The sequence below is a fragment of the Oncorhynchus mykiss genome, chromosome 28 (genome assembly GCF_057628025.1).
Source record: "Oncorhynchus mykiss isolate SJ-2025 chromosome 28, ASM5762802v1, whole genome shotgun sequence".
NCBI classification, from domain to species: Eukaryota; Metazoa; Chordata; class Actinopteri; order Salmoniformes; family Salmonidae; genus Oncorhynchus; species Oncorhynchus mykiss.
The window spans coordinates 24,132,820-24,147,198 of NC_143049.1; the positions used below are offsets into that span (position 1 = coordinate 24,132,820).

Here is a 14,379-nt window from a genome sequence, read left to right on the forward strand (position 1 = left end):
TGGCCTTGTATATAGAATACATTGTGTGTTTTAATTTGATCTGACCTAGAATGTTCTATTTCTTTACCTTTGATATTGAACACAGCTTTGTTGAGGAAGAGCTTGTAATTAAGCATTTCACTGTACTGTTTACACCTGTTGTATCATGGACAGCAAACTTTTGATAAGAGGCAAACTTCAAGATGGGACCAAACATATGCTATTGATCAAGTGGATCTACATGATTAATTAAAAAATTATAATTGTAAGTGAATTCAAAGGCAAGTAGTTAAGGAAGTATTAGTGACCACAATACAACATTGTGAAGAAATTACTTTATTGTTTGGTTGAAAAGTCATCACACATGCAAACAGCAATGTTGTAGCCATGGTATCTTCAATCTTTTATTAGCAAACAAGAAAAAAAGTTAACAAAAAATGAAAGAACTTGAGTTTCTGTACAGATCAAAGTATACTACAATATATACTATTATAATACAACTGGCTTACAATACATATAATTAGTACAGCAGTCACAAAGAAACAAACTTCAAGTTTGTCAAAACAGTGTTGTCTGAGTTTAATATTTCCTTTAAATGTTCCCTTGGACTGACAATATCTATATTTGAGTATATCTAGTATATGTTTTATTCTAATATTCCCTATTTTTATGAAAGTGCTAAGTTTTACATTTTGTTCACTAGAAAGAAAAGCTGTGGAGCTCTTTAAAAAATGACCTGCAATTAATGTGTTTTTTTAGGCAGGTACTGCTTTTTGCCATAATAAGAAACCTTGTCCAGAAGTCAGGCCAAGACTCAGTAAGACTCAAGGATATAAGGCCATAAGCTGATAATGGCAGCATCCAAAGTTACCATGTCATTCTAGAACAACAAGGTGATTTGGAATACTCCAAAATCTGGGTTGGCAACAAAAGTGTAAACTCAATGTGGCCCATAATGCCTTTATCTCAATGGCCACTTAAATTAGTTAACAGTGAAGCCTCTGCCTTCCAATGTGAGGGCCTATAAAACACCCCAACTCGGTTTTTGGTTGAAATTCCAACAAACAAACCAAAAGTTACATTTTATAATGTTGCGAGAGGAATTGAATGCCACAAAACTGATCTGAATGCAACATGGTACTACACGGTTTGTCTATAAGTTTACAATCAACTGGATTGGCTGAACAACCAATTGGAAATATACTTCACACCACTGAGAGATGTAGTACTTTGTTCATGAGATATCAAAATGTACAACCTCCATGAAATCTCTTTCAAGGATTTCATCACATTCTGCACCAAAAGATCAGACATCTCATGTCACAAATCGGCAACATAAATGTTCACAGCACTTAAAAACATCCCTAGAGCTGAATAGACATAAAGTAACTAGACATACATCACAATTCTTAGTAATACCAACTGATTGTGGTTTCCATTAAATTAGAATGAATAACTATATTTCTATGGTTGGTTCATCCCAAGTTTATATCCTAATGAATGGTGAGAACACTAAAGGGAGCCTACAGGGTTCAACACACCCCTGCATAACAACATTCAAGTGCAAACATACATTTATTAGATTGAATAATAAAATGCCAGCATTGCATGTTTACAAAACAACAAAAACTGCAGGCAGATCATGGAAAAATAATTATCTGCTATTCTTGAATTGATTTATCATTCCTAAAAAGATAATCTGTAAACCTGGAAAATTCACAAATCAAGTCTTACACAAAAGTCTTTCTAAAGTATTTCAAAAAATAATAATCCTGCACTGCATTCCATCTTTCACTAAAGGAAATTGCATACAAGTAATGGAATATACTCCCAGGTGTGTGTAGTATGTTATGCCGGCCCTTCCAACAGAATACAGCACCACATCAAGTAGTTCAGCATTTTCGCAGCACACTTAACTTGGGCCACTCGTTTGGGTTTTATGAGAAATCTCAAAAGTAACATAAATTACTCTTCAAACATCAGTAAGTAGCCTTGAACCCAAAAGAATCAACAGGCATTTTCCCCAATCAGTGCACACTTCAATGTCAATCTCTAAATTCCACCAATCAATTGGTTATATTCAGAACAGTGCTACACTTTCTTTCAAATGGCACTCACATTTAAATGATCATTTTAAACAGAATCTTTCAATTCTTATAAAATGGCCCAAATACAAACAAAAAAAGATCACAGGGTTTTCCGACAACAAACATCAGTCGATGTATATGCTTATCATAAGGGCATGTGACTCCTTCCTTCAGGAATTAAGACAGCAAACATTCACATGGAGAGCAAAGTTCAAGAAAAGAAAAAAAACTACATTTGGAAAATGTTACTGTTGTTTATAGCAAATATTTTGGTAAATCAGAAAATGTGATGATGGTACTCGTTACATTTACAGTGTGCACTTTGCTGAAGCAGATGTTTGCGGACATTACAATACTGGCGTGGGATGGGATCTCATCAGCTCAAGCTGTTCTACTACCTCTTGTCTTAAGACATGGGGGGCATCTACAGGAATGCATTTCAAGCATGAGAACCAGCTTCGCTCCTTGGAGCTTGGTGCATGTTTCTGTATAATAACATTAGTCTGTCACCAAAGGCAGTAACGGTCAACCTCTGGCAATCATGCAGTAAAGACAACAAAACACAATGAATACCAAAGCTTTGATACAACCTGAAGCATTCACATACTAAATGTCAACCAGACAGAGGTGTGACTGATCATGACTGAGATAACTATAGGGCTGGGCCTTTTTCCCATCAGGAATGATCCATCGGCTCCAGGGCGTTGGTATGCTCTGCATCCTGGCTATCCATTTCCTCCAGCTCCTCTGACCCTGCATCCTTTCCATCAGGCTTGTTCCCTGCCTTCACTGGTGTGCCATGAGCACCAGCAGTAGATACGTCCATAGAAGAGGCTTCCTGTTCACCTATCCCTGGGGTAGATTGGGAAGCACTCATCTTAGCCCCACTTGTCCTCTCTGCAGGGCCCCCAGTGCCTGCCCCTGCATTGCTCTGCTCCCTCAGGTGCCTGTCCATGGAGGCTTGGATGGATGAGACCATCTCCTGTAGTTTTTTCCTCTGTTCTTCAATCATACTAGGGTCTAGGTGTCGGCTGTCTTTCATGGTGACGAAACCAGGAGCCATGCGCACCAGCTCCTTGGTTGCATCTTCTGAGATGTCAGAGAGGTCAGGTCCCTTTGAGACGCTGGCGCTCAGGTCCACCCCGCTGCTGTGCTGGCGGGTGATGGGCCTGTGTTCAGGGGAGAAGCCGCCCGGGGCGCTGCCCAGGGAGTGGCCCTTACCTTGGAAGGCGTTGACACTCTGGAGCTGCTCCTTCTTGCGCACCACACCTCCACTTCCGAGCCTCAGCAGGCTGTGAGAGGGGCTTCCCTCCCGACTCCTGGAGGCAGCCTCAGAGCGGAGCTGCACCAGGGCCTCCTTGACGAGGTCCTCCACGTCAGGGCCCACGGGGAAGTGTCCCGCTGCATCCACACACAGCTCCAGACACTCCTCTGCTGCGTTGTACACAAACGTCTTTCCAGTCAAGTGTGGGAGGGTGCAGTGCTTGCCATCCATCAGGCCTGCAGACGAGACAAGAGCCATTATAGGTAGTCACAGATCAGTACATTTCACATGCAAATGTTGAATATAAAAAATATATACTGTAGTTGTCATTTAAGTTATGCAAAATGCAAAGAGCACAACAACAGAAAACATGTTTACCTACCCATATCTTTCTTCACAATGTTGAAGAAAACTCCACCTTGCTGGAATAAGTGAGGCAGTTTTTTTGCATATGACCAGACATCTTCTCCTGCGTAGGAATGAAAAATACCGCAATTAGCATGTGAAATAGAATAGAAATTAATAGAATACACGCTATCATGTGGTTTTCCTCAGATAAAAATCCTAATTCTGTAGTAAAAATAGGTTGCCTTGTCATTCATTTGCCTTGCCACCCTTTGCAATTACCAAGGCTCTATTCCAACTTACATTACTGGCCCTAATATTACTGGTCCTAATATTACAGGCCAGATAAGATTGCATTGCAATATGCTAGTAAGACACTGAAGGCTGAAGAGTGTCCAGAGACTGGAACTCAGACTCTGTTGTTAGGTGAAGGAGTGGCGATGACCACATCATCCCTTTCATACAGTCTGCACTCTCCTCTCCGAGAGTGCTGCTGCATGCGTTTCAATGAATTCCAAAAGCCACGTCGCTGATGTACAGAAAAAGCACTTGAATAGATTATAATTATTTCAAGTGGGAAAAAGTCATTATGTCCAAAGATTAGGCCTTGATCCATCCCTGGTAAGCCCACCAGTCACTCAATACCTGTAGCACTATCATTCATCCTGCTTCTTGTAACCAATCCAAGAACAGCATGCCCGTATGCTGTGTAAAGCTACCGTCTATAAAGCCTATAGGCCTATCAGTTACTAGCCTCTCACACCCATCACATTCTGTTTCTAGCCTTATATTTACTGAAGGGATGATCTAAGGCATGCCTGGTACTATAGTCTTAAAGGTGTATCAACAAACTGGTTCTCCCTCTACAGCAAGATATTTTTTACTTTTTGTAATGACATCACAGCAGTTTTCTGCATAACTCAAACAGGTATGTCACGTGTTGCTAGACTGTCTTTTTTTTAACAGTAAATAATTATATAAAGTAAAGATTCCTATTGATTTGGATAAGAAACAATTTTCCCACACTTCCTCTTGCTTACCCATTAAGGTTGCTAGGAGACAGAGGGAGGACATCTCAAGGTCAATGTTCTCCTGTAGCTCTCTGCTAGTATTCATTCTGCTGGAAGTCACTGTATCATCACTCTTCACAGAGTGGAGGGAATGCAGGGATGAATGGGAACTGGAGGCACTTGGGGCGGAAACCTTGTGATCCTCTGGACCTCTCAGGATCTCCACAGTCACCCTGTCCCCATGTTGGAGAGCCACAGGCTCATTCTCCTCTCCATCCTTGGGAGGTAAAAGTTCTTTGGGGGGAAACCCATGTCGAATACATTGCTGGGCTGGAGACACAATGAACTCGTTCGCAATGCTCCTCTGGAGCTCAGAAAAGGTGGTTTGAGCCTGTAGAGTGAGCATGGCCTGCCGCCCGTCGCTAGTGGTGACACGGATCTTCTTCTCCTTAATGGAAGTGGAAGAGAAGGAAGATTTGGTGGGTGTGGCTGGAGCGGATGAGGAAGGTTCCTGAGTAGCACTCGGAGAGGACGGCCGCCCATGTCCCTGGACTCCCTTCTGCTCCTGCTTCAGTCGATCTGTCCTCCTTTTCTGGGTCACTAGGGCCTGTTCGCTGATGCTCTGCTGAAGGCTCCGCTCTGCTTTACTCATGGTCAGCTCCTCTTTGTGAATGGTCTTTGATTTCTGCCCAGTTAGTATGATCTTAGTCGGTGGCTGTGTGTCAACGGCCTGCTGGATTTCCACCACGTCTGTGAGTCTCTGAGCATGCGCACCGTCAATGGAGACTGGGTTATACTCATCTGGGTTCTTCTTGGCAGTGTGATGCAAAATGGTGTTCACCACTTTCTGCACTAGGAGCTCACTCCCAAACTCCCCAGGGAAATGCTTGGTAACCAGTTTCATGGCAACATCATAGACGTTGCTGTTCAGGGTCACCTCAACCTCATACTGGAACCAGTACACTGTCTCCCGCACGACACGCCCACCCCACTCCAGAGTGATGGGGAAAGCCTCTGGCAGATTGTCATACTCCTTTCCCTCCCAGTAGTGCTTGAAGCCGCAGCCGCACTTTCCCCCCTGGGAGCGGGTGTTGGTTCTGTCTCCATCTAAGTACACCACAGAGCCGTTGCCATGGATGTGGCGCACTGAGGTGCCGTGGCACCAGTTGCAGGTGTTCAAGGTGCTTAGTTTGTAGTCAGGAATGAGGATGTCTTTCTCTGGGTCGTAAGAGCAGACCACATTGTTCAACGGAAAGCTGTAGTTCTTGTCGGGTCTGAGCTGCCCGTGGGTGGATTTAGCCAGGTTGTAGAGCTTACCACCTGGAGCCAGCCACTCAGGTAGAACATGAAGCTCAGAGAGTGCATTGCAGATCAGACAGCGATGAAGCCGGTTTTCCATGACTGATTTCCTGGCAGCCTCCGTCACCTCTTCGGGTTGGACGCCGATCATACCAGTCCGCCTGTAAACGTACTGATGCACGTCTGCCACCAGGGAGGGGTGGATTCCATGCTTCTCCATGAAGATCTCCTCCATGGCATTGACCAGTCTCATCACATACTTGTCTTGTAAGCTCCGGTCTCCCGCGATGACGCAGCTCCCGTCTTGTTCCAAATTAATGTACTTCTTGATGAGCTCCTGTGGGACCCCCCAAGCTTTGGGGAGTAGCCTGGGCGGCAGCTTGGGGAGGAGTGTGTTTTTTATTCCGACAAGAGGGATGTAGTGGTTACGCCCAGAGCTACTCCAGGCGATACATATAGGCTTGTTGAACTTCCCATCTTTTCCCTTGCACTGCTCTTCCGGTACAAGCCCAGGGAGAAAAGTTGCAGAGTAATCCCCAGAGCTCCTCATTCCACTCAGTGAATCTAACAAGATTATGGGGCGGTGCAGCACATTAGCCAAGCCAAATATGTGAATGTTTCGAAGTCCCAGTGGCACACCCTCCGGTGGGATAAAAAGGGGGTCACATTCGTTGATGATGTCCTCCCATTCAGCTGCATCAATAAAATCCTGAAAGAGTGCCTTGTAGCGATCCAGATTTTGCTTGAAATTCTGTTTCAAATTCTCTCTTAAGGCATGCCAGAACAGTTCTCTGCCTACCAGGGCCCTGGACACAGCATGAACAAGGCAATGTCCATCTCCATCCACATGAACAGGTATTATGCATTCTTTGTTGCTGTTAGCCTTCTTAATCTCCTCCAAAGTGTCGTGGAGGTATATCAGGCTCCCGGATCTGTCCTTGCCATAGCCAACTGTAGATACATGCTCATGTTCGATTAGAAACGCCCGATCACCTAGAAGTGAGCAGTCGAACATCTCTCCTTGATTCATTTCCCTCAGCAGTTTCGCTTTTCCCGTCTGCTTATCCATTCCATACCTTGTGAGAATAGGAGAGAGGAGCTTGCAATGGTAGTTGGAAAGCCCCATCACTTTCACCAGCTCGGTTCCCTTCTTTGGGGCTCCAGTGACACCGAGTAGGGCATTTCTTAACAAATTGTGCAGCACAACGTCTGGATCAGTTACTTCTTCCACGTTTAAAAGATTATTCTGTTCGTGGCGTTGGCCACATTCAGTGCATTCAATGCTGATCGAGCCGTAAGCAGGGAAGAATAGCCTCGCCTGGCATTTCGGGTCTGGGCAGGTACCGGACAAAATACGCTTGTCCTTTTTCTTTGAGCTTTGTAGCAACGACATTCTGGCGAATAAAACTACACTATGTATTGATCTTATAAAACCATTATGGTTAAATTCCAAATTAACTGGCTAGCAATTGCGCTTTGTCTCACGTATTACAAGCTAGATATATGCCAGAATAACAACACGGAAGCGGTTGTTTTTTTCTGTTGCGAAACCTAGTTCGCAATGGATTGTGGTACATGTGGTTTTCTAAACTGCGCTTTGGTGCGTTAGAGTTGATATTTTGGTTATAGTCCAAACCAGGCACATACCAGTGGTGTAAAGTGCTCAAGTAAAAATAAAGTACTACTTAAGTAGTGTTTTGGGGCATTTATATTTTTGGCAACTTTTACTTCACTACATTCCTAAAGAAAATAATGTACTTTTTACTCCATACATTTTCCATGACACCCAGAAGTACTTGTTACATTTTAACAGGAAAACTTTTCAATTCACAAACTTATCAAGAGAACATCCCTGCTCATCCCTACTGCCTCTGATATGGCGGACTCGCTAATCACACATGCTTTGTTTGTAAATTATGTATGTGTTGGAGTGTGCCCCTGGCTATCAGTTAATATAAAAATAAAATTGTGCCATCTGGTTTGCTTAATATATGGAATTTGAAATTATTTATACTTTTACTTTCAATACTTAAGAAAATTTTAGCAATTCCATTTACTTTTGATACTTAAGTATATTTAAAACCAAATGCTTTTAGACTTTCACTTGACTCATTTTCTATTAAGGTATCTTTACTTTTACTCAAGTATGACAACTGAGTATTCTTTCAGCCACTGCATACCAGAATTTAACAATACTAAGCTAGACTAATTATCTTATTGCGTGCTATGCCTGCTTCAATAACGTTTGATAAATTAGTTGTGTATTTAGCTTCAAATTGACTACAAGTACCATGATGTATTTTGGTTTTGTTACGTTTCTGTTCAGAGAGGAAGAGGAGGAAAGAGGGGGGAAATCTTATCTCCCTCCAGCAGGTGGCGTTTTTTCGTTGTTTCGCCCACCAAGCAAGTTTTTGTAAAGTCAATGACAGTGTACCACGACCAAACCATAACGACGCTGGGCCAATTGTGCATCGCCCTATGGGACTCCCAATCACGGCCGGTTGTGATACAGCCTGGAATCGAACCAGGCTGTATCACAATATGCAGTGCCTATCACGATATGCAGTGCCTTAGACCGCTGCGCCACTCGGGAGTCATTAATTCATAGAAAGGGCGTCTCCATTCAAGTCAATGATGGCATAATGGGTGGACTGGCAGCCATTTTGAGCGTACCCATGCCAAGAAGTAAAAGCAGGAAGTGTACCCTTCAATCTGTCCTGTGCTTTGTTAAGGGTGTTTTTATAAATTAAATATAGAGTGCCAGAGCTGGGCGTTCGTAAATTCGGAGCGTGTCGCTCTCGGAGCGCACACTGGACGCCCTGTCCGGGGAGTGGGTTGATCCAAGCGTTCTGACGTCACAACGGCACTCAAGCAAATTGGCTAACGTGCTAGCTACATCCAGACACAAATGAGAGAACACCTCACTCTGATCATTTTACTCGCCCTACCTAGCAGAGCTGATTAGGCTGGTGACTAACTGCTGGCAACAATTTAATGACCCTTTTTTTTAACCGACGTTTACTGACACCGGCCATTTTCAACCGGTGTTGAGCGTTCGTAAATGAATCGATTATTCTGCGCTTTAGCACACTCAGACGAGAGTGCTCTGCACCCTCAAGTCAACTCAACTGAGTTTACCAAAAATACATTCCATTGCATGAGCCGCATCATTTGAATGAACATTCCACAATACCATGGCAATCCAGCATCAGTTGATTATTGCAGTAATTGCGAGTGTACCCATGAGTTTACCAGTTTAATTGCCAGGGTTAGAGCTTCCAAGCACGTTCTATTCATTCTTATTTCTATGAGTAGCATAGCATCCATAGAAATGAGAATGAATAGAACGGACGTCCCTATTCAAGTCAATGACTGCATAATGGGGGACTGGCAGCCATTGCAAGTGTACCCATAGGAACAAAGCAGGAAGTTAAATCAACTCAAATGACATTACAAAAATTGCATGAGACACATCAGCTAGCCTAATTTGAATTAACATTCTACATTACATCACAATACCAAACAGCCATTGCGAGTGTACCCATGAGTTTACCAGTCAAAATGCTAGAGTGAGAGGTTCTGCGGGCGTCACTGTTCATTCTTATTTATATGACAGCATCTCTCTCTATTGAATACCAGTGGTTGAAGTCAACAACCCTCATTCCGCTTTGTGGACAACTACTCCCATAGAGCCCAACAGTGGAAGTGTCATAATAACCATAAAACCTAGCAGTCAAATAGGGAAATGGTTCCAATCATTTTTCCACCATTCATTTTCCCCATAGGGTATTTTAGAAACACTTAAAATAAGGGCTGTGTTTCATGTAGGCTTACCCTGGTGTGACATTTTGATAACCACGTAAATATCTCTCGGACAAGGTGACTTTTATCAATAGATTTGGCTCAGATTTGAAAATGCTAATTAGCATCAAAGTAGATATCATACAAAACTACAAATCCCTGCATGTCACCTCAAGCGGACACCTTCACTAACAGGTATTGTGTCAATTTAATACTTGCACAAGACATTTCACAGAACTGTCCATTTAAATAAATGTAGCTAGTATATTCAGTACTATATTTAACAAATATTAGATAGTTTATTTTATTTGACATCTATTTAACTAGTCAAGTCCATTAAGAACAAATTATTGTTTACAATGACAGCATACCAAACGGCAAAAGGCCTCTTGTGGGGCTGGGATTACATTTTAATATATATTTTTATATATATACACACCGCTCAAAAAAATAAAGGGAACACTAAAATAACACATCCTAGATCTGAATGAATGAAATATTCTTATTAAATACTTTTTTCTTTACATAGTTGAATGTGCTGACAACAAAATCACACAAAAATTATCAATGGAAATCCAATTTATCAACCCTTGGAGGTCTGGATTTGGAGTCACACTCAAAATTAAAGTGTAAAACCACACTACAGGCTGATCCAACTTTGATGTAATGTCCTTAAAACAAGTCAAAATGAGGCTCAGTAGTGTGTGTGGCCTCCACGTGCCTGTATGACCTCCCTACAATGCCTGGGCATGCTCCTGATGAGGTGGCGGATGGTCTCCTGAGGGATCTCCTCCCAGACCTGGACTAAAGCATCCGCCAACTCCTGGACAGTCTGTGGTGCAACGTGGCGTTGGTGGAAGGAGCGAGACATGATGTCCCAGATGTGCTCAATTGGATTCAGGTCTGGGGAACGGGCGGGCCAGTCCATAGCATCAATGCCTTCCTCTTGCAGGAACTGCTGACACACTCCAGCCACATGAGGTCTAGCATTGTCTTGCATTAGGAGGAACCCAGGGCCAACCGCACCAGCATATGGTCTCACAAGGGGTCTGAGGATCTCATCTAGGTACCTAATGGCAGTCAGGCTACCTCTGGCGAGCACATGGAGGGCTGTGCGGCCCCCCAAAGAAATGCCACCCCACACCATGACTGACCCACCGCCAAACCGGTCATGCTGGAGGATGTTGCAGGGTGCAGAATGTTCTCCACGGCGTCTCCAGACTGTCACGTCTGTCACATGTGCTCAGTGTGAACCCGCTTTCACCTGTGAAGAGCACAGGGCGCCAGTGGCGAATTTGCCAATCTTGGTGTTCTCTGGCAAATGCCAAACGTCCTGCACGGTGTTGGGCTGTAAGCACAACCCCCACCTGTGGACGTCGGGCCCTCATACCACCCTCATGGAGTCTGTTTCTGACCGTTTGAGCAGACACATGCACATTTGTGGCCTGCTGGAGGTCATTTTGCAGGGCTCTGGCAGTGCTCCTCCTGCTCCTCCTTGCACAAAGGCGGAGGTAGCGGTCCTGCTGCTGGGTTGTTGCCCTCCACGTCTCCTGATGTATTGGCCTGTCTCCTGGTAGCGCCTCCATGCTCTGGACACTACGCTGACAGACACAGCAAACCTTCTTGCCACAGCTCGCATTGATGTGCCATCCTGGATGAGCTGCACTACCTGAGCCACTTGTGTGGGTTGTAGACTCCGTCTCATGCTACCACTAGAGTGAAAGCACCGCCAGCATTCAAAAGTGACCAAAACATCAGCCAGGAAGCATAGGAACTGAGAAGTGGTCTGTGGTTATCACCTGCAGAACCACTCCTTTATTGGGAGTGTCTTGCTAATTGCCTATAATTTCCACCTGTTGTCTATTCCATTTGCACAACAGCATGTGAAATTTATTGTCAATCAGTGTTGCTTCCTAAGTGGACAGTTTGATTTCACAGAAGTGTGATTGACTTGGAGTTACATTGTGTTGTTTAAGTGTTCCCTTAATTTTTTTGGAGCAGTGTATATATATATATTTTTTTTTTATAAAGGTAAAATAATAAATAAATAAATAAATAAATAGGACAAAACACATACCACAACAAGAGAGTCAACACAACACTACATAAAGAGAGACCTAAGACAACAACATAGCATGGCAGCAACACAACATGGTAGCAGCACAAAACATGGTACAAACATGATTGGGCACAGACAACAGCACAAAGGGCAAGAAGGTAGACAATACATCACACAAAGCAGCCACAACTGTCAGTAAGAGTGTCAATGATTGAGTTTTTGAATGAAGAGATTGATATAAAACTATCAAATTTGAGTGTTTGTTGCAGCTCGTTCCAGTCGCTAGCTGCAGCGAACTGAAAAGAGGAGCGATGCAGGGATTTGTGTGCTTTGAGGACCTTTACCAGAATGTAACTGGAAGAACGGGTGTTGTATGTGGAGGATGAGGGCTGCAGTAGATACAGTTTAAGTCAGAAGTTTACATACACTTAGGTTGGACTCATTAAAACTTGTTTTTCAACAACTCCACAAATGTATTGTTAATTAACAAACTATTGTTTTAGCAAGTCGGTTAGGACATCTACTGTGTGCATGACACAAGTAATTTTTCTAACAATTGTATACAGACAGATTATTTCCTACCTTCAAACTCAGTGCCTCTTCGCTTGACATCATGGGAAAATCAAAAGAAATCAGCTAAGACCTCAGAAATAAATTGTAAACCTCCACAAGTGTGGTTCATCCTTGGGAGCAATTTCCAAACGTCTGAAGGTACCACATTCATCTGTACAAACAATAGAACGCAAGTATAAACACCATGGGACCATGCAGTTGTCATACCACTCAGGAAGGAGACGCGTTCTGTCTCCTAGAGATGGACGTACTTTGGTGCAAAAAGTGCAAATCAATCCCAGAACAACAGCAAAGAACTTTGTGAATATGCTGGAGGAAACAGGTACAAAGTAACTACAATGCCTTGCGAAAGTATTCGGCCCCCTTGAACTTTGCGACCTTTTGCCACATTTCAGGCTTCAAACATAAAGATATAAAACTGTATTTTTTTGTGAAGAATCAACAACAAGTGGGACACAATCATGAAGTGGAACGACATTTATTGGATATTTCAAACTTTTTTAACAAATCAAAAACTGAAAAATTGGGCGTGCAAAATTATTCAGCCCCTTTACTTTCAGTGCAGCAAACTCTCTCCAGAAGTTCAGTGAGGATCTCTGAATGATCCAATGTTGACCTAAATGACTAATGATGATAAATACAATCCACCTGTGTGTAATCAAGTCTCCGTATAAATGCACCTGCACTGTGATAGTCTCAGAGGTCCGTTAAAAGCGTAGAGAGCATCATGAAGAACAAGGAACACACCAGGCAGGTCCGAGATACTGTTGTGAAGAAGTTTAAAGCTGGATTTGGATACAAAAAGATTTCCCAAGCTTTAAACATCCCAAGGAGCACTGTGCAAGCGATAATATTGAAATGGAAGGAGTATCAGACCACTGCAAATCTACCAAGACCTGGCCGTCCCTCTAAACTTTCAGCTCATACAAGGAGAAGACTGATCAGCGATGCAGCCAAGAGGCCCATGATCACTCTGGATGAACTGCAGAGATCTACAGCTGAGGTGGGAGACTCTGTCCATAGGACAACAATCAGTCGTATATTGCACAAATCTGGCCTTTATGGAAGAGTGGCAAGAAGAAAGCCATTTCTTAAAGATATCCATAAAAAGTGTTGTTTAAAGTTTGCCACAAGCCACCTGGGAGACACACCAAACATGTGGAAGAAGATGCTCTGGTCAGATGAAACCAAATTGAACTTTTTAGCAACAATGCAAAACGTTATGTTTGGCGTAAAAGCAACACAGCTCATCACCCTGAACACACCATCCCCACTGTCAAACATGGTGGTGGCAGCATCATGGTTTGGGCCTGCTTTTCTTCAGCAGGGACAGGGAAGATGGTTAAAATTGATGGGAAGATGGATGGAGCCAAATACAGGACCAAAAATAAACATATCCAGGTGTTAGAATGGCCAAGTCAAAGTCCAGACCTGAATCCAATCGAGAATCTGTGGAAAGAACTGAAAACTGCTGTTCACAAATGCTCTCCATCCAACCTCACTGAGCTCGAGCTGTTTTGCAAGGAGGAATGGGAAAAAATTTCAGTCTCTCGATGTGCAAAACTGATAGAGACATACCCCAAGCGACTTACAGCTGTAATCGCAGCAAAAGGTGGCGCTACAAAGTATTAACTTAAGGGGGCTGAATAATTTTGCACGCCCAATTTTTCAGTTTTTGATTTGTTAAAAAAGTTTGAAATATCCAATAAATGTCGTTCCACTTCATGATTGTGTCCCACTTGTTGTTGATTCTTCACAAAAAAATACAGTTTTATATCTTTATGTTTGAAGCCTGAAATGTGGCAAAAGGTCGCAAAGTTCAAGGGGGCCGAATACTTTCGCAAGGCACTGTATATCCACAGTAAAATTAGTCCTATATTGACATAAACTGAAAGTCGGCTCAGCAAGGAAGAAGCCACTGCTCCAAAACCGCCATAAAAAAGCCAGACTACGGTTTGCAAC

At 43.1% G+C, this 14,379-nt stretch overlaps 1 protein-coding gene across 1 annotated transcript; it reads right to left on the bottom strand.

Annotated features, from left to right (window-relative positions):
- Positions 1-299: 299 nt before the first annotated feature.
- On the bottom strand, positions 300-9,093 carry LOC110508766 (deubiquitinating protein VCPIP1). The gene is made up of 3 exons (XM_021589552.3): positions 4,716-9,093; positions 3,713-3,799; positions 300-3,566 (listed from the first exon to the last, which is right to left on the bottom strand). Exons 1-3 carry the CDS (start codon positions 7,375-7,377, stop codon positions 2,743-2,745), a joined length of 3,573 nt encoding a protein of 1,190 aa, XP_021445227.3. The 5' UTR covers positions 7,378-9,093; the 3' UTR covers positions 300-2,742.
- Between the last annotated feature and the right edge of the window lie 5,286 nt (positions 9,094-14,379).

Bases quoted from the DNA above. Each gene is read 5' to 3' on its own strand.
- LOC110508766 (XM_021589552.3), bottom strand. From the start codon at position 7,377: ATGTCGTTGCTACAAAGCTCAAAGAAAAAGGACAAGCGTATTTTGTCC. The intron at 3,800-4,715 runs GTAAGCAAGAGG...ATTCCTACGCAG, and splicing joins TCTCCTAGCAACCTTAATGG to GAGAAGATGTCTGGTCATAT. The intron at 3,567-3,712 runs GTAGGTAAACAT...TCTCGTCTGCAG, and splicing joins CATTGTGAAGAAAGATATGG to GCCTGATGGATGGCAAGCAC.